The sequence below is a fragment of the Geotrypetes seraphini genome, chromosome 6, assembly GCF_902459505.1.
Source record: "Geotrypetes seraphini chromosome 6, aGeoSer1.1, whole genome shotgun sequence".
Classification (NCBI taxonomy): Eukaryota; Metazoa; Chordata; class Amphibia; order Gymnophiona; family Dermophiidae; genus Geotrypetes; species Geotrypetes seraphini.
In genome coordinates, this window is record NC_047089.1 from 40431466 (window position 1) to 40452323 (window position 20858).

At 44.6% G+C, this 20858-nt stretch overlaps 1 protein-coding gene across 2 annotated transcripts in view; it reads right to left on the reverse strand.

Annotated features, from left to right (window-relative positions):
* Nucleotides 1–5717: 5717 nt before the first annotated feature.
* Nucleotides 5718–20858, reverse strand: part of CENPJ (centromere protein J) — a 161240-nt gene continuing 146099 nt past the window's right edge. For both annotated transcript variants that reach the window (XM_033947757.1, XM_033947756.1), the window contains one exon: nucleotides 5718–6195. In XM_033947757.1, the coding sequence (XP_033803648.1) occupies nucleotides 6003–6195 (193 nt within the window). In that variant the 3' untranslated portion in view covers nucleotides 5718–6002. The remainder of the gene's footprint in view (nucleotides 6196–20858) is intronic.

A 20858-nucleotide genomic window follows, 5' to 3' on the forward strand; every position in this document is an offset into this window, starting at 1 on the left:
GATGCAAGTCAATTACAGCAGTCAAATATTCGCACTTCAATCAGAAAACTTGTGAAGTGGAGAGGACAGACCGTGGGCCGCAAAATAATCCCTGGGGGGCCACGAGTTTGAGACCACTGATGTGTATTTAGATTTTCAGAAAGCTTTTGACAAAGTTCCACATGAGAGGCTCCTGAGAAAATTAGAGTCGTGGGATAGGTGGCAAAGTTCACATCAGTAGTGCCTCACATCAGTAGTGAATTAGGAATTGGTTGTCGAATAGAAAACAGGGTAGGGTTAAATGGGTCATTTTTCTCAATGGAGGAGAATAAACAGTGGAGTGCCACAGGGAGCAATACTGGGACCAGTGCTATTTAACTTATTTATAAATGATCTGGAAATTTGAACTACAAGTGATGTGATTAAATTTGCAGATGACACTAAATTGTTCAAAATTGTTAAAACGAATGCAAATTGTGAAACTGCAGGCAGACCTTTGGAAATTGGAAGACTAGGCAAATGGCAAATGAAATTTAATGTGGACAAATGCAAAGTGATACACATTGTGAAGAATAACCCAAATCACAGTTACCAGATGCTGCGTGTTGTAGACAATATGATGAAACCTTCTGCCCAATGTGTGGCAGTGGCCAAAAAAGCAAACAAGATGCTAGAAATTATTAAAAAAGGGATGGTTAACAAAACTAAGAATATTGTAATGCCTCTGTATTGCTCCATGGTGCAACCTAACCTGGATTATTACGTTCAATTCTGGTTTCCTTATCTCAAGAAAGATATAGCGGCACTAGAAAAGGTTCAAACAGCAGCTAAGATGATAAAGAGGATGGAACTCTTCTTGTATGAGGAAATACTAAAAAGGTTAGGGCTCTTTAGATTGGAAAAGAGACGGCTCAGAGGAGATATGATTGAAGTCTACAAAATCCTGAGTGGTGTAGAACAGGTACAAGTGGATCGATTTTTCATTCCTTCAAAAATGACAAATACTAAGGGACACTCAATGAAGGTACAAGGAAATATTTTTAAAACCAATGGGAGGAAATATTTTTCACTCAGAGAATAGTTAATCTCTGGAACGCATCTTCAGAGGTTGTGGTAAGAGCAAATGGCACAGCTGATTTTAAGAAAGGTTTGGACAGTTTTCAGGAGGAAAAGTCCATAGTCTGTTATTGAGACAGATACGGGGGAAAGCCACTGCTTGACCTGGATCAGTAGCATGGAATGTTACTACTCTAAATTTACAGGAGGAAAAGTCCATAGTCTGTTATTGAGACAGATATGGGGAAAGCCACTGCTTGACCTGGATCAGTAGCATGGAATGTTGCTGCTCTTTGGGTTTTTGCCAGGTACTAGTGACCCGGATTGTCCACCATAAGGACTGGCTACTTGGCTAGATGGACCATTGGTTTGGCCCAGTAAGGCTAGTGTTATGTTCTTCCCTGAACTATAACTCCACAAACAGCGTCCTCTGAAAACATCATGCACAAGAAGGGTTCTGTCAGCATAAATAATAGAAGAGAGAGCAGACATCCTTGGTCTGCATGAAAGAACCATTCACCAATAGTGAGGCATGTGGATTAGCATACAGAGCTTTAGCTGCCTCCAAATACCACCCCAAAATCCCTACATATTCCAAAGTAGAAAATAAAACTGCCAAATCATGGTAACATAGTAAATGACGGCAGATAAAGACCCGAATGGTCCATCCAGTCTGCCCAACCATAATGGTCCAACCAGTCTGCTCCATAAATTATTTAGTTGAAATATTCCTTTTACGTAGATATTTCTGGGCCAGAAACCTAGAGCCCTGCCCAGTAGTGTGCTTAGGTTCCATCTACTGGAGTCTCCATCAAAGCTCACTCCAGACCATTTTAGCCATCGAAACCCTCCCGAGCCCATCCTCAACTGAATGTTCATATACTAGACACAGGCTGTGCAAGCCTGCCCAGTACTGGCCTTAGTTCCTTCAATGTATACCCATTATTTTCTGATTAGAGATCCTCTCTATTCATTCAAACGCTTGTTTGAATTCTCACTATTTTCTTCACCACCTCCCTCGGGAGCACATTCGAGGCATCAACCACCCTCTCTGTAAAGAAAAATTTCCTAACATTACACTTGAATCTACCACCCCTCAACCTCAAATTATGCCCGCTGGTTTTACCATTTTCCTTTCTCTGGAATAGATTTTGTTCTATGTTAATACCTTTCAAGTATTTGAACATCTGAATCATCTCTCTCCTGTCCCTCCTTTCCTCTAGGGTATACATATTCAGGGCTTCAAGTTTCTCCTCATACATCTTCTGGCGCAAACCTACCATTTTCGTTGCCTTCCTCTGGACCGCTTCAAGTCTTTTTTATGTCCTTTGTCAGATACGGTCGCCAGATATTGTCTCCAAAATTGAACACAATACTCCAAGTGGGGCCTCACCATTAACCTGTACAGGGGCATCAACACATTCTTTCTTCTACTGGTCACACCTCTATACAGCTCAGCATCCTTCTGGCAACAGCCACCGCCTTGTCACACTGTTTCTTCACCTTTAAATTTTCAGACACTATCACTTCAAGGTCCCTCTCCCCATCTGTGCATATCAGCCTCTCACCTCCAAGCACATACAGCTCCTTCCAATTTCTAACCCAAATGCATTACTCTGCACTTCTTTGCATTGAATTTTAGTTGCCAGTTATTAGGCCATTCTAACTTTTGCAGATCCTTTTTCATGTTTTTCATTCCCTCCGCGGTGTCTACTCTGTTACAAATCTTGGTATCATCCGCAAAAAGCAAACTTTTTCTTCTAACCCTTCGGCAATGTCGCTCACAAACATATTGAACAGGATTGGCCCCAGCACCAATCCCTGAGGGACTCCATTACTCCCCTTTCCTTCCTTCGAGTGACTTCCATTAACCACCACCCTCTGGCGTCTGTCCGACAGCCAGTTTCTGACCCAGTTCACCACTTTGGGTCCTAACTTCAGCCCATCAAGTTTGTTCAAAAGCCTATGAGGAACTGTGTCAAAGGCTTTGCTGAAATTTAAGAAAATTGCATCTAGCATGTGCCCTTGATCCAATTCTCCAGTCATCCAATCAAAAAATTCAATCAGTTTTGTCTGGCACGATTTACCTTTAGTAAAACCATGTTCCACGGATCCTGTAACCCATTTGATTCTAGGAATTTCACTATTTCTTTCAGCAACACTTTCATAATTTTTCCAATAGCCGGAGTTGGGCTTACTGGCCTGTAGTTTCCCGCTTCATCTCTGTGATCACTTTTGTGAATAGGGACCACATCCGCTCTTCTCCAATCTCCAGGAACCACTCCTGTCTCCAAAGATTTTTTGAACAAATCTTTAATAGGACCCTCCACAACCTCTCTGAACTCCCTTAATATCCTGGGATGGATCCCATCTGGTCCACCTTCAATTTTTTCAAGTTGTTCATAAACACTTTCTTCCGTGAACGACACAGTATCTTCTCCATTCTCCAATCACCTTAAAGGCTTTTTCAGCGTCTAAACCGACTAGGATAACTGGAACCTCACATTGTTCACAACACTCCATCGCTAACATCAGCTTCCTGATGTTGAGAACTGAGTGCCTCCCTCTGACAAAGCCCACCTATTCTTCATGCTTTACTGAAGATAAATGCTGGGATAGGCGGTCAGCCAGAATCTTCAGATCAACATTGATTAAGGAAATGAGCCTAAAAGCTGCTGGAGTGTCTGGGTGGCTGCCAGGCTTGGGAACTAAACTGCGCCTCATTGGCATGTAGGGGAAATGATCCAGTTGCTATACACCCCTCATAATAAGCCAACAAGAGCTGGCAAAGCCGGTATTACAACATCTTATAGAATTCATAAGAGTATCCATCCTGCCCGGGCACAGAACCACGTTTAGCTGCTCCCAAAATGGAAAGCAGATCCTTTGATTGGGGCCATTTAGGGCTGTAAGTGCCGTGAGGGAGAACCAAAGCATCCCCAACCCTTGCAAGTAGGACTGTCAGCTACATTAATAGGTTCTCCTGACATATAAGCTTGACTAAAGTAAGAGTACAGGAGCTCAGATATATTAGCAGTATCTGTATTGGCGACGCCCTGGCCGTCTTTTATAGATTGGATGTAATGGAAGCCACCCCGTTGCTTCACTAAACTAACTCTATTGCCATGTTTATAGAGGTTATATTTATGATATATAAGCATTCTTTGGGTCCTCTTATGCAATAGTGTTTGCAAGGCTACCTTTGTGGAATAGCAGCTATCGAGATCTCGTGGTAGGTGTGAGCAAACGTATTGTCTCCTAGCCCTATATGGCTCCTTTTACAGCTTTGCCATATACTTTGAGACAAGCATTTATTACATGCACACACATAAGCTATATCTCCCCACAGAATCGCCTTAGCGGCCTGCCAGTATAGCATAACATCTGAAATATGTGCGCTGTTGTGCTTCTTATAATCATCTCATTTGTTCAAATAGGTTTTAGAATCAGTACTGTTATATAAATAAGCAGGGAAGTACCAACGTTGCCGAGACTTATACTGGAGGTCCAGAGCCATATCAATCCAAACGAGAGTATGATCCGAGACTCCTTCGGTCCCAATAGAGGCCAAAACAACCCAAATGAGAGTATGATCTGAGACTCCTTCTGTCCCAATAGAGGCCAAAACATCTGAAAATCTATGCTCACTAAAAAAAAAAAAAAAGATCATTTTGGTGAGCAGGTGTAATCTCTCTCATCCATATGGAGAACCCGCCAAGAGTCTAGCAACTTTAAAATATCTTAAAATGCATGAAAAAGGAAGAAACCCTGTGTGCATTGTCCCAAGGTACACCAGTTCTGGCCCACTGCATGTCCATAACCATGTTAAAGTCACCCACCTAGAAAATAGTGTGATCAATATAAGGTAAACACATTTGCATTACTTTATCATAGAACTCTGAGGAAAAGGTGTTAGGGCCATAGAGCAATAAAAAGTAAGTGGTGCCCTGAATTTGAAGTTTAAGGAAGAGAATCCTGCCTTCCTCATCTATATCTAATAGTTCCACCCTTCCTTGAAGAGATTTACTCAGCAAAATACCCACCCCACCTCTACGACAGGAGGGGGAAGGAACTAAAAATCTCCCCTACCCAACCCTGTTTTAATTATGTTCAGCCTCAGTGAGTCTACTTTCCTGGACACAATGTCAGCCCACTTTCTATGCAATGTGGCTAAAATCTTACTATGCTTAATAGGCAAAGTTATCCCAGCCACATTCCAGGAGATCAGGTGCAGTGTGCTACCTTTCTGCACCAAGGAAGCAGTAGATGCATCTCAGATTTAACCAGAACAAACCTGAGTCAGGGTGCCCAGTCTCCACTCAAACCCAGAGTAAATTTACATGCATAACAAAAAAGTAGGTCTGTAGTCCCCCAACATCAAGCAAAGGAGCATGCAGAGGCACCTCCCCCAACTATCCATAACACATAAAATCTAACAAGTGTGCTCCCATTCGAATTGGTAGGAGAACACTGGAAATCACCCTAGATGACTAAGGGCCCCCCACCCTTCTCTGACTCCAATGGCAGCAATCACCAAACATAAGTCAGGGACCCATTCACTCAATAATACTAAAAGAGGTGGAAGACAGGCCAAATAGTAGCAGGCATGATCTTATGTGAGGTAGCCAGAAACACTTTTTTCAGTAATGGAAAAAGAATCTAAATGAAGAGAAAACAGCATGAACAGATCAATTCAAAAATATTTATTTTAGAAACTCGAAAACAGGACATGTCACAAGATGTCTGTTATGCATATACATATATACAGTTATATACATTTTAGTGAGTGTATAGACCTAAAACACACATTTCTGCCTTTTTTAAATCACAAATATGCATTTTTCTACACTTTAGTTAATTTCGGGAAAAAAAAACAATCTAAAAACGTCAAAAAGTGTACATATAAAACTGCTCATTGCAAAATAAATAAATTCATGATTCACACTTCAAATATTTACAGAAATAAGTTATAATTTGGTATCCATTATGACATTTCCATCCTTATCTTTGATTCTTACTCTCCCTGAGGCATATTTGGTTTCTTGACGTCCATCATTATATACCGTCTTGATGGTACCATCTGGGTATTCTCGTCTCTTGAATTGCGAGGTGTGCAGTTCCCTTTGCCCATTATCAAACTCTATGATTTTGCTTCCATCACTGCAAGACAGCACAAGTTAAGTCACAATATTCCAGATTCCAAATGTTTAAATATTCTTCAGATTCTAATCATTTTAACAGCTTTGCTTATCAGAGATGTATTTTTGTTTTTAATTGAAATCTATTAAAAATATGCATATCTGTGAAAACTTCTTATGTATATGAGGTCTATGCTTGTATTTCTATGACAAAATGCTAATAAAACTGATTGAACTTAAAAAAAAAATATGCATATCTGGTGGCTCTGTCCTAAGGCACAGCTGTATTGGGAGTGGGTTGTGGGTTTCATCTCGGAAGTTTTGGATGTGCCTATTTGTAAGACTATTGCATGGTGTTTGCTAAATGAAGTCCCATCTACTTTGTTGTTGTGACATTGCAAATGGATTACTTTGGTGCACGCCTACTTTTAGCTGCAGCATGGAAGAATGACTTTCCTCCATTGGAAGTGGTGCAACATAAAGTATATTATCCCAGGACAAGCAGGCAGCATATTCTTGACTGATGGGTGACGGCACCGACGGACAATTTTAGAGTGATTGCACTCTAAGAACTTGGAAAGTTCTAGCAGGCCGCACTGCGCACGCGCGAGTGCCTTCCCGCCCGACGGAGGCGCGCGGTCCCCAGTTTCTTAGTTTCCGCGGAGCTAAGACGACGCGTTTCTTTCAACGGCCGTTGAAAGAGTTTTTTGTAATCGCCCTTCCCGCTCGCATAAACCCCTTTTGGAAATAAAGTTTTCTTTATTTCTCTTCTTTTCTTTAGTTAAAAAAAAAAAAAAAAAAACTTGCGTTTTTTTCTTCATTTCTTTCACTTCGCCTGTTGTCATCATCGAGGCCTCGGCCTTCGATTTGGCAGAAGCCGTTTTCACTTTCATGCCCCCTCAACCCGGGTTTAAAAAGTGCCAGCAGTGCGCTCGACCAATTTCACTGACAGACCCGCACAACTGGTGTCTGCAGTGTCTTGGTCCTGACCATCGAGCGTCCACCTGCACCCGCTGTGCGACTTTAAAGAAGAGAACTCTAAAAAATCGCCAGATCCAACAGCGGTTGTTATTCGGCGCCGAGATGTCTGATTCAGCAGCACCGGCACCGACATCGGCCCCATCTCAGTCGGCACCTACTTCATCGAAACCGCACAATACCGCACCGGCGTCGCACCCTACAGGTAAGCCAGCTAAGAAGCCTTCCCCGTTGGAGCGTCCTCCGGTCTCAGTAGCAGCGAGTCCAGTCCTGCCGACCTCGAGGCGTCCACGGAAGCGCTCCGCTCCTATTGAGGTGGGTCCTCATCCTCGGAGCGTAGAGCGGCACCACAGGTACCGCAGAAGAAAAAAGCGGTACCGGTGCCTTCGCTGGACGAGCGGATTGCTGTCCTGCAAGTGCAACTTAAGGAGTAGTTGCAACAACTCCTTCCCGCACTTTTGACACCGAGCCTTCCAGTCCCGGTCCGGTCTGAGCCACCGGTACCGACAGTGGAGCGCCCTCTTTTATCGGCATCCACTTTGTCGGTACCGGGTCACACTACCTCCTCGACTTCGATGCCAATCTTAGCACCGGAACCGAGAGCTCAACACCAAGCGGTGCAGACCTCGGTACCAACGCAGCAGGTCACGTCTCCTGGTACCGTATCTATGAGGTCGGGTAAGTCGGCGCGCAAAACCTGACACCTGGAACCCTCCACGCCGGAGTCTTGATATCGTGGCTCTCAGATTCGGGACCCTGATTTGTGAGGTAATTCTGAAGAGCCCTTTCTGTCTGAAGGTGAGTGTTCCTCTGATGAAGAGGATCAACTTGTTGTTGATCGCTCTTCTAAACATGATTCCACATCTTTTACTTCTTTCTTAAAAGAGATGTGTGAATCTCTTTCTATTTCCTTAGAGGCTGAGTCGAAGAAATCTAAGGCATTCCTTGATGCTCTGGACTTTGACCAGCCTCCAAAGGAATTTCTCAAACTCCCTCTCCATGACATCTTACGAGAGACTTTCTATAAAAATTTAGAGACTCCCCTGACTGTACCAGGAGCTCCTCGTAAATTGGACTCCTTATACAAGGTTATCCCTATTCCTGGTTTTGACAAACCTCAGCTCCCGCATGAGTCTCTTTTGGTAGAATCCACACTTAAGAAATCAGCAGGAGCTAGTGTGTATGCCTCAGTCCCTCCTGGCAGAGAAGGAAAAGCCATGGACAAATTTGGCAAACGTTTATATCAGAATGCCATGTTAGCCAATAAGTCAGGGAATTACGCTTTTCATTTTTCATTTTATTTAAAGCACCTCATTCAAAACATGGCTGCTTTTGAAAAGTACCTCCCTGACCGCAAGAAATCTGCATTTCATGCCTGTTCTTCCTCCCTTCTCCAGTTACGCAAGTTCCTAGTTCGGTCAATTTATGACACTTTTGAATTGAATTCTAGGGCCACGGCTATGTCTGTTGCCATGCGTCGGTTGGCATGGCTCAGAGTCTCAGAGCTCGATGTAAATCATCAGGACCGCCTACCAAATGCTCCATGCTTGGGTGATGAGCTCTTCGGAGAGTCCATGGATTCCACTACACAAAAGCTGTCTGCCCATGAGATTCGGTGGGATACTCTCCTGAAGACTAAGAAAAAGATTCCACCTGCTCGGCCTTTTCGCCAACAATCTGCCTACCAGCGCCGCTATGCTGCCCGTCCCTTGCCACCGGCTACTCAACAGCCTAGACGTCAGCGTCAGCAACAGCGACAACCACCTCGGCCAGCCCAGCAGCAACAGGTGAAGCCTCCTCCACCACAAAAGTCTACCCAACCCTTTTGACGTGGTTCTCCAGAGCATAGCCAGTATTCCACCATCTGCCAATCTCCCTCGACCCATAGGAGGACGTCTGTCTTGTTTCACCAGCCGTTGGGAGAACATCACATCGGATCAGTGGGTCCTCAACATCATCTACCACGGCTACTCTCTCAACTTTCAGACACATCCTGCACAAAGTCTTCCAAGAGAGTCTGCTTTGAACACCTCTCAGTCTTCTCTCCTTCTTCAGGAGGTTCAATCCCTCCTCCTCCTGAACGCCATAGAGGAAGTTCCTCTAGATCAGAAGGGGCAGGGATTCTACTCCCGTTATTTTCTGGTCCCCAAAAAAACAGGAGATCTCAGACCCATCCTAGATCTTCGCGATCTCAACAAATGCTTGGTCAAGGAGAAATTCAAGATGCTTTCTCTGGCAACTCTTTATCCTCTTCTTCATCAAAGCGACTGGCTATGCTCCCTCGATCTCAAAGCATACACTCACATTCCGGTCAATCTGGCCTCCAGGCAGTACCTCCGCTTCATGATCAATCATTGTCATTACCAATACAAGGTGCTACCCTTCGGTCTTGCCTCCTCTCCAAGAGTGTTCACCAAATGTCTGATTGTGGTGGCCGCCTTTCTACACTCTCACCACCTTCAAGTCTTTCCTTATCTGGACGATTGGTTAATCAAGGCCAATTCATCTCAAACAGTGCTTCTGGTCACCAACCAAACCATCCTGTTTCTACAGCTTCTGGGGTTCGAGATCAATCTACCCAAATCTCATCTCATTCCCACTCAGAGACTTCAATTCATTGGAGCGGTGCTGGACACAGTCCTCATGAGAGCATTCCTGCCGTCCAACCGTCTTCAAACGCTTCAATCTCTATGTCAGCAGGTGCTTCCACAACGTTCCATCTCTGCCAAGCAAATGATGATACTCTTGGGTCACATGGCCTCCACAGTTCATGTCACACCCCTCGCACGTCTTCACCTGCGCACTCCTCAATGGACCCTAGCTACCCAGTGGTCCCAAGCGACGGATCCTTGCTCACGACACATATCTGTGACATCATCTCTTCGTCAGTCTCTACAATGGTGGTTGATATCCACAAATCTCTCCAGAGGTCTTCTGTTTCATCTACCTCCTCATCAACTTGTCATCACCACCGACGCCTCCCCTTATGCTTGGGGAGCTCATTTGAACGACTTCCAAACTCAAGGACTTTGGACAGCCCAGGAAATGAAACATCACATCAATTTCCTGGAACTCAGACGATGTTTTATGCCCTCAAGGTCTTCCAACATCTTCTCTTTCCTCAGGTCCTCCTGCTGTGCACAGACAATCAAGTTGCGATGTACTACATCAACAAGCAGGGTGGGACAGGCTCTCGCCTCTTGTGCCAGGAAGCCCAGAAGATTTGGGCTTGGGCCACAGATCACCAACTATTCCTGAAAGCTATCTACATTCAGGGAGAACAGAATTCCTTAGCGGACAAGCTCAGCAGAATTCTCCAACCTCACGAGTGGACACTCGATCCTTTAACGCTACAGTCCATCTTCGCTCAGTGGAGCAGTCCTCAGATAGACCTCTTTGCAGCTCCTTACAATCACCAGCTGCCCCTCTTCTGCTCCAGACTCTACTCTCCTCACCGTCTGGCAGCGGATGCATTTCTCCTCGATTGGTCCAATCTGTTCCTGTACGCTTTCCCTCCTCTGCCTCTCATGTTACGAACCTTGTTCAAGCTCAAGAGGGAACGAGCCACCATGATTCTGATTGCTCCACGGTGGCCCAGGCAACATTGGTTCTCCCTTCTACTTCAACTCAGTTCCAGGGAGCCTTTCCTTCTTCCACTGTTTCCTTCTCTGCTTACGCAACATCAGGAGACCCTTTTGCATCCCAACCTTCCGTCTCTGCACCTGACAGCTTGGTTTCTCTCGGGCTGACTTCTCATGATACTCTTTTGTCTCAGCCCGTTCGTTCCATTCTGGATGCCTCCAGGAAACCGGCCACTCTGCAATGTTACCATCAGAAGTGGACACGGTTTTCTTCCTGTTGTCTTCTTCATCATCATGATCCCACTTCCCTTGCAGTGGAGGCCTTATTGGATTATCTTCTTTCTTTGTCTGACTCTGGCCTCAAGTCTACTTCCATCAGAGTCCACCTCAGTGCTATTGCTGCTTTTCATGAGCCAGTTCATGGAAAACTTCTCTCGGCTCATCCCTTGGTGTCCAGATTCATGCGGGGTCTTTTCAATGTGAAACCACCTCTCAAAGCCCCTCCGGTAATCTGGGATCTCAATGTGGTTCTTTCCGCCTTAATGAAGCCTCCTTTTGAACCTTTGGCTACCGCTCCTTTCAAGTTTCTCACTTGGAAGGTACTTTTCCTTATTGCTCTTACCTCTGCCAGGAGGGTCAGTGAGCTGCATGCACTAGTTGCGGATCCACCTTTTACAGTCTTTCATCATGACAAGGTGGTTCTGCGTACACATCCAAAGTTTCTCCCTAAGGTTGTCTCTGAATTCCATCTCAACCAACCATTGGTTCTCCCTTCTACTTCAACTCAGTTCCAGGGAGCCTTTCCTTCTTCCACTGTTTCCTTCTCTGCTTACGCAACATCAGGAGACCCTTTTGCATCCCAACCTTCCGTCTCTGCACCTGACAGCTTGGTTTCTCTCGGGCTGACTTCTCATGATACTCTTTTGTCTCAGCCCGTTCGTTCCATTCTGGATGCCTCCAGGAAACCGGCCACTCTGCAATGTTACCATCAGAAGTGGACACGGTTTTCTTCCTGTTGTCTTCTTCATCATCATGATCCCACTTCCCTTGCAGTGGAGGCCTTATTGGATTATCTTCTTTCTTTGTCTGACTCTGGCCTCAAGTCTACTTCCATCAGAGTCCACCTCAGTGCTATTGCTGCTTTTCATGAGCCAGTTCATGGAAAACTTCTCTCGGCTCATCCCTTGGTGTCCAGATTCATGCGGGGTCTTTTCAATGTGAAACCACCTCTCAAAGCCCCTCCGGTAATCTGGGATCTCAATGTGGTTCTTTCCGCCTTAATGAAGCCTCCTTTTGAACCTTTGGCTACCGCTCCTTTCAAGTTTCTCACTTGGAAGGTACTTTTCCTTATTGCTCTTACCTCTGCCAGGAGGGTCAGTGAGCTGCATGCACTAGTTGCGGATCCACCTTTTACAGTCTTTCATCATGACAAGGTGGTTCTGCGTACACATCCAATGTTTCTCCCTAAGGTTGTCTCTGAATTCCATCTCAACCAATCCATTGTTTTGCCTGTCTTCTTTCCGAAACCTCACTCTCATTCTGGAGAACAGGCTCTGCATATTTTGGACTGTAAGCGGGCTCTAGCTTATTATTTAGAGCGTACTAAGCCCCACAGATCAGCTACCCAACTTTTTCTGTCCTTTGATCCGAATAAATTGGGACGTCCTGTTTCTAAACGTACGTTGTCTAATTGGCTGGCAGCGTGCATTTCTTTCTGTTATGCTCAGACCGGACTGACACTGGAAGGTTCTGTCACGGCCCATAGAGTTCGAGCTATGGCAGCATCTGTAGCTTTCCTCTGCTCCACGCCTATTGAGGAAATCTGCAAGGCTGCTACTTGGTCCTCAGTTCATACTTTTACATCTCATTATTGTCTGGATGCTTTCTCCAGATGGGATGGACACTTCGGCCAATCTGTTTTACAAAATTTGTTTTCCTAATGGCCAACCTTCCCACCATCCCTCTTTTTGTTAGCTTGGAGGTCACCCATCAGTCAAGAATATGCTGCCTGCTTGTCCTGGGATAAAGCACAGTTACTTACCGTAACAGGTGTTATCCAGGGACAGCAGGCAGATATTCTTGCGTCCCACCCACCTCCCCGGGTTGGCTTCTTAGCTGGCTTATCCTAACTGGGGACCGCGCGCCTCCGTCGGGCGGGAAGGCACTCGCGCGTGCGCGGTGCGGCCTGCTAGAACTTTCCAAGTTCTTAGAGTGCAATCACTCTAAAATTGTCCGTACCGGGGCTCCGTCGGTGCCGTCACCCATCAGTCAAGAATACCGAAACACAAGGAAAGGAAATGAAGATAAAGAAATACCATGATCTAAATTGCGTATATACTAATGCAAGGAGCCTAAGAAATAAAATGGGGGAATTAGAAGTCATGGCCAATGCAGAGGACATAGACATCATTGGAGTCGCTGAAACATGGTGGAATGAAGAAAACAAATGGGATACAGCACTGCCGGGGTATAAGCTCTATCGCAGGGACAGATCAGGCCAGAAGGGTGGTGGAATAGCCCTATACATAAAAGAAAGCATACAATCGACAAGAATGGACACAGCAGAGATGACCGACAAGCTGGAATCGCTATGGGTTAAAATACCGGGAAGGAAAGGGCCTGAAATAAAGCTGGGCCTATATTATCGTCCACCCGGGCAAACTGGAGATATAGATGAAGAAATGGAAGCCGAGATGAAGCGAAAATGTAAAAGCAGTAACACGGTTATTATGGGAGACTTCAACTACCCCGGGATAGACTGGAGTCTTGGAAGCTCAAGATGCACTAGGGAGACAGAATTTCTGGAGGCTACACAAGATTGCTTCATGGAGCAGCTTGTTAGAGAACTTACGAGAGGAAATGCCACTCTGGATTTAATCCTAAATGGGTTAAGAGGACCTGCAAAGGAAATAGAAGTAGTGGGACCGTTGGGAAACAGCGATCACAATATGATCAAGTTCAAGGTTGATCGGACTGATCCAAGATGGCCGCGGTTGTGGAGCGCTGAGCAACCGCCCGCAAATCTTCACTAAAGGAAACTTTTCTTTAGGCGGTTAACACCGCAGAATTCTTACCATGCCGAAAAGGAGGGGAAAGGGAGCCTCTTCGGCCCCGCGGCGTCCCGGTTCAGCCTCCTCTGGCAATATTGAAGATCTGCTGAGACGGATGCAGGGCGTCATGGGAACGTCGGTGGTGCCCCCGGCTGGGACGCTCCTTGGTAACGGACTCGAGGCGTCTCTTCGGGCTCATGAGATCTCTTTGAGCCCCGACACGAGAATCCCTCCTCCCAATCCTCGAGCCACCAGTTCCCCGGGAGTGGGGAGCCAGCCGGAAGTCGGCGTGAGCTCTCCCCCAGAGGCTGCAGGGAACGGTGAGATGAACATCGACTCAGGCTCACAAGGATTGCAGCAGAGCCTGAGTGTATTTGAGGATACAACAACGCTGGGATTAACTCCAATACAGGAGGGACGGAGAGGAGAGGTTCCTGTAGCTGGTGAGCCTAATATACAACTATTAAACTTGCAAACTGTTGACCTAGTAAAGCCCCAAGAAGTCACAATGGGAGCTTTGTGGGATTTGATTGCCAATCTGACTAGAACAGTAAATAGTAACCATCTTCAAATAGAGGGGAAAATAAAAACTCAAGAGAAAGAAGTTCTTCAGATAAAACAAGACTTGGGAGAATCAAAACTAGATATCCAGTGCATTAAAGATCAACTTAAATCTTCCAAGCTTCTTCAGGACACCTTAATTAAGGATAATATAAATTTAAGAAGGAAGATTGAGACATTTGAAAATTTCTCCAGGAATAATAACTTAAGATTGATTAATTTTCCACGAATTTCAACAGTGACTCCAAGAGAAATGTTAAAAAGGTATTTGCTGGAGATATTGGAAGTATCGGAAGATTCATTGCCTCCTTTCACCCAGGTCTATTATTTGCCTAGTAAAAATAAGGATCTTCAAGAAAAAACGCAGGGACCAATTGATGTATCTGCTTTACTTGAACTATCTGATAAAGAAATAGCAGTACCTGCTACATTGATTGTTACCCTGGCTATTACGCTAGATAAGAATTGGCTTTTGAGATTATTCTTTAAAAATAAAGAGAAAAAGTTTCTTGATTTAAAGATTCAGATGTTCCCAGATTTGGCAAGAGATACACAAAGACGTAGAAAAGAGTTTTTATTATTAAAACCTGGTGTTTTGGCTCTTGGGGGAACTTTCTATCTTCGACACCCTTGCAAGTGTATAGTTCAATATAACTCTCAAAAATATGTTTTCTTTGAACCAAATCAGTTAACGGCCCTTCTCTCCATGTCTCGCCTGGAAAAGGGGAAAGAATGAGGGCTTGAGATATAAGGCGCCTGGAATTTCAGTTAACCACGTACCACTTATCTGTTATAATATGGTTCTTTGTTAAAATTCCGTTTAATTCACATCATGGATCAAAATGGTGGACTTGAGAGATTATACAAATATTTGATTTCTATATAATTCTTTATGTTTCTATTTATTCTTTTTGTTGTAATCACTTTCTGTACAAGATGTATCTTGATTTGTTAATTTGAAAATTATAAATAAATAATAAAAAAAAAAAAAAAAAAAAAAAAAAAGTTCAAGGTTGAGGTTGGAATACCGAAAGGAAAGAGAATCATAGCGACAACCTTTAACTTCAGAAAAGGAAACTACGAAGCAATGAGGGAAATGGTAAGGAAGAAACTTAGGAACACTTCCAGGAACTGGAAAACGGTAGAAAATGCCTGGTCTTTTTTCAGGGACATGGTGAGCGAGGCGCAAAATCTGTATATCCCCAGATTCAGAAAGGGGTACAAAAAGAGTCAAACAAAAGACCCGGCGTGGATAACTAAAATAGTGAAGGAAGCAATAGGAAATAAGAAAAATTCATTCAAGAAATGGAAAAAGGACAAAACTGAGGAGAACTGGAAAGAGCACAGGAAGTATCAAAAGGAATGTCACCGTGTGATTCGAAAAGCCAAAAGAGAGTATGAAGAGAGGCTAGCCAGGGAAGCACGGAATTTCAAACCGTTCTTTAGATATGTTAAAGGGAAGCAGCCGGCTAGGGAGGAGGTGGGGCCGCTGGACGACAGAGACAGGAAGGGTGTGGTGAAGGAGGAGAAAGAAGTAGCAGAAAGACTTAACGTGTTCTTTTCGTCCGTATTTACAAATGAAGACACATCCAACATTCCGGAACCCGATCAATTCTTCAATGGAGATCAAGCAGAAAAATTAACATCCATGGAAGTGAGCCTTGAAGATGTACGCAGGCAGATTGAAAAATTAAAAACTGACAAATCCCCGGGTCCAGATGGAATCCATCCAAGGGTTCTGAAGGAACTAAAGGAGGAAATAGTGGAACTACTGCAGCAAATTTACAATCTATCCCTGAAAACGGGCGTGATCCCGGAGGAGTGGAAGATAGCCAACGTTACACCTATCTTTAAAAAGGGATCAAGAGGAGACCCGGGAAACTACAGACCGGTGAGTCTGACCTCTGTTCCGGGGAAAATGGCGGAAGCACTGATAAAAGAAAACATCGATGAACATTTTGAAAGAAACGGACTTCTGATAACCAGCCAACATGGTTTCTGCAAAGGGAGATCGTGCCTAACGAACTTATTGCACTTCTTCGAAGGAATTAACAAACGGATGGACAAAGGAGACCCCATAGACATCATATATCTAGATTTCCAAAAAGCCTTTGACAAGGTGCCCCATGAACGCCTACTCCGGAAACTGAAGAACCATGGGGTGGAAGGAGACGTACATAGATGGATCAGAAATTGGTTGGCGGGTAGGACACAGAGGGTAGGAGTGAAGGGCCACTACTCGGACTGGAGGAGGGTAACGAGTGGGGTCCCGCAGGGCTCGGTGCTCGGGCCGCTGCTATTTAATATATTCATAAATGATCTAGAATCAGGGACGAAGTGTGAGATAATAAAATTTGCAGACGACACCAAACTATTTAGTCGAGCTCGGACTAAAGAGGACTGCGAAGAATTGCAAAGAGATTTGAACAAACTAGGAGAATAGGCGACGAGATGGCAGATGAAGTTCAATGTTGAGAAATGTAAAGTATTACATGTGGGAACTAGAAATCCGAGGTACAACTATACGATGGGAGGGATGTTAGTGAAAGAGAGTACCCAAGAAAGGGACTTGGGGGTAATGGTAGACATGACAATGAAGCCAACGGCACAGTGCGCAGCGGCCGCTAAGAGAGCGAATAGATACTAAGGGAACTCAGAGAGGTTCTGGCGAGTCCTATTAAAGACTTGTTCAACAAATCTCTGGAGACGGGAGTGATTCCTGGGGATTGGAGGAGAGCGGATGTGGTCCCTATTCATAAAAGTGGTCACAAGGATGAAGCAGGAAACTACAGGCCGGTGAGCCTCACTTCAGTTGTTGGAAAAATAATGGAAGTGTTGCTGAAAGAAAGGATAGTATATTTTCTTGAATCTAATGGGTTACAGGATCCGAGGCAACATGGCTTTACAAAAGGTAAATCGTGCCAAACGAACCTGATTGAATTTTTTGATTGGGTGACCAGAGAGCTGGATCGAGGACATATGCTAGATGTAATTTACTTGGATTTCAGCAAAGCCTTTGATACAGTTCCTCATAGGAGGCTGTTGAACAAACTTGAAGGGCTGAAGTTAGGACCCAAAGTGGTGAACTGGGTCAGAAACTGGCTGTCGGACAGACGCCAGAGGGTGGTGGTTAATGGAAGTCGCTCGAAGGAAGGAAAGGTGACTAGTGGAGTCCCTCAGGGTTCGGTGCTGGGGCCAATCCTGTTCAATATGTATGTAAGTGACATTGCTGAAGGGTTAGAAGGAAAAGTGTGCCTTTTTGCAGATGATACCAAGATTTGTAACAGAGTAGACACCGTAGAGGGAGTGGAAAATATGAAAAAGGATCTGCAAAAGTTAGAGGAATGGTCTAATGCCTGGCAACTAAAATTCAATGCAAAGAAATGCAGAGTAATGCATTTGGGGATTAATAATAGGAAGGAACCGTATATGCTGGGAGGAGAGAAGCTGATATGCACGGACGGGGAGAGGGACCTTGGGGTGATAGTGTCCGAAGATCTAAAGGCGAAAAAACAGTGTGACAAGGCAGTGGCTGCTGCCAGAAGGATTCTGGGCTGTATAAAGAGAGGCGTAGTCAGTAGAAGGAAGAAGGTGTTGATGCCCCTGTACAGGTCATTGGTGAGGCCCCACTTGGAGTATTGTGTTCAGTTTTGGAGACCGTATCTGGCGAAAGACGTAAGAAGACTTGAGGCGGTCCAGAGGAGGGCGACGAAAATGATAGGAGGCTTGCGCCAGAAGACGTATGAGGAGAGACTGGAAGCCCTGAATATGTATACCCTAGAGGAAAGGAGAGACAGGGGAGATATGATTCAGACGTTCAAATACTTAAAGGGTATTAACGTAGAACAAAATCTTTTCCAGAGAAAGGAAAATGGTAAAACCAGACATAATTTGAGGTTGAGGGGTGGTAGATTCAGGGGCAATGTTAGGAAATTCTACTTTACGGAGAGGGTGGTGGATGCCTGGAATGCGCTCCCGAGAGAGGTGGTGGAGAGTAAAACTGTGACTGAGTTCAAAGAAGCGTGGGATGAACACAGAAGATTTAGAATCAGAAAATAATATTAAAGATTGAACTAGGCCAGTTACTGGGCAGATTTGTACGGTCTGTGTCTGTGCATGGCTGTTTGGAGGAGGATGGGCAGGGGAGGGCTTCAATGGCTGGGAGGGTGTAGATGGGCTGGAGTAAGTCTTAACAGAGATTTCGGCAGTTGGAACCCAAGCACAGTACCGGGAAAAGCTTTGGATTCTCGCCCAGAAATAGCTAAGAAGAAAAAAAAAAAAAATTTAAATTGAATCAGGTTGGGCAGACTGGATGGACCATTCGGGTCTTTATCTGCCGTCATCTACTATGTTACTATGTTAGAATGCTAGGTATAATCAAGAAGGGTATTACTACCAGAACAAAACAAGTTATTCTGCCGTTGTATCGGGCGATGGTGCGCCCACATCTGGAGTACTGCGTCCAATATTGGTCGCCGTACCTTAAGAAAGACATGGCATTACTAGAGAGGGTTCAGAGGAGGGCGACACGTCTGATAAAAGGGATGGAAAATCTTTCATACGCTGAAAGATTGGAGAAACTGGGACTCTTTTCCCTGGAGAAGAGGAGACTTAGAGGGGATATGATAGAGACTTACAAGATCTTGAAGGGCATAGAGAGAGTAGAGAGGGACAGATTCTTCAAACTTTCGAAAAATAAAAGAACAAGAGGGCATTCAGAGAAGTTGAAAGGGGACAGATTCAAAATAAATGCTAGGAAGTTCTTCTTTACTCAACGTGTGGTAGACACCTGGAATGCGCTTCCAGAGGACGTAATAGGGCAGAGTACGGTATTGGGGTTTAAGAAAGGATTGGACAATTTCCTACTAGAAAAGGGGATAGAAGGGTACTATGCAGGTCCTGGACCTGTTGGGCCGCCGCGTGAGCAGACTGCTGGGCGCGATGGACCTCGGGTCTGACCCAGCGGAGGCAATGCTTATGTTCTTATGCTGTCCCTGGATAACACCTGTTACGGTATGTCTAAATTGACTGCTTTGCAAAGGAATCGCATGGGATCTTTCCAAAAAATTTGGAATAATTACATTTCCTGGCAGGAGATCACAGCTCAAGAGGATGTGTGAAGGAGTCTCCTGCCCTTTCTTACTTGGAGTAATTTAGGATTGCTCTCTCTCTTCATCTTGGGCCTGTAGAGGTTGGGGATTTTCAGGGGTGGAGGGGGGGTTTGTTTTTTTGTAGAAGGGAAGGGGTTGTATTGTGTCTATATGTCATATGCTGAAGAGTTATAGTATATGTTAAGCATGGTTACCGCATAGCGATGTTTTTGGAGTGTACTGTTTTGCTTCTATGTTGGTGTTTTATTATGATATACACTGTATTTTGCTATTCTTATAATAAAAATTTGTTTCAAAAGAAGAAGAAATCTACTAAAAGAAATGACCATGGCAAACAATAAAACCAATCAAAAGAATTTAAAATCCCCCTCTATAATAATGCATTACACTAATATCTAGAACCCCCCCCCCCCCAAAAAAAAAAGAGTCAATAAATCTGTGCCAAGAAAGGATAAGACCTCCCTCTGTTCTATGGGGGAGGGCAATCATAAATAATGGGCTAAGGGCATTTGCGAAGAGGGGGGGTGGAGGATAAGGCAAGGAGCCAATGAGGGAGGAGGGAGAATAGGAGAAACCAATAGGGAACAGGGAAGTAAGGCACCAGGGATGGGGAGAGGTAGTGCTGTGCAACGCCTGAGGAGTCCCAGCAGATCAGCTTTGTAAAGACAAGCGTGTTAGTGTTCCCCTCAGTATTCTAGAGATGAGTGAAGCAGCGCATTTTTGCTGTAGACCTTGCCCATTGTGTGGTGGTGGCTCATCGATGCCTCAATGACTTGAGTGGTGATCACGAATAAGGAGCAACAGCAGAGCAATAGTGCTGACCCACATTTGAGGAGCATACAGCAATCGGTGACTGCATCAGGCAGGAGAGATCGAGACAGTGTGAAGAGAGATTACAGAGGGATTATCATGGAAACTGAGTATATTCTAGAGATTAGAGTGAACCAGCGCATTTTTGCTGTAGACCTGGCCCTACCTGCAGCAGATTACAGCAGGACATAAATCCTCATGTTATGGGAGATGTAATTTGACAGCACTGTGTGGGAACTTTTCCCAGCGCAGGAACAGAACTTTTGAGAACATTTAACTGCACATACATTCTTCTTTTTCACAGAGAGTGATGCATGCCTGGAATGCCTTCCTGAGGGAGGTGATGGAAGTGAAATAGTGATGGAATTTAAAAAAAAAAAACGTGGAATGAACAGAAGATCTCTAATTATAAAATTAATGATATAAAACAAACTAAGGAAGTTACTGGGCAATCTTGCACGGTCTGTGTTCCATATATGGCGATTTGGTTTAGGGTTGGCCTGGGAAAGGCTTTGATAGAAGCTCCAGTGACAGGATGGTTAGGATAGGCTGGAGTGAGCTTCAACGATAACTCCAGCAGTAGGAACCTAAAGA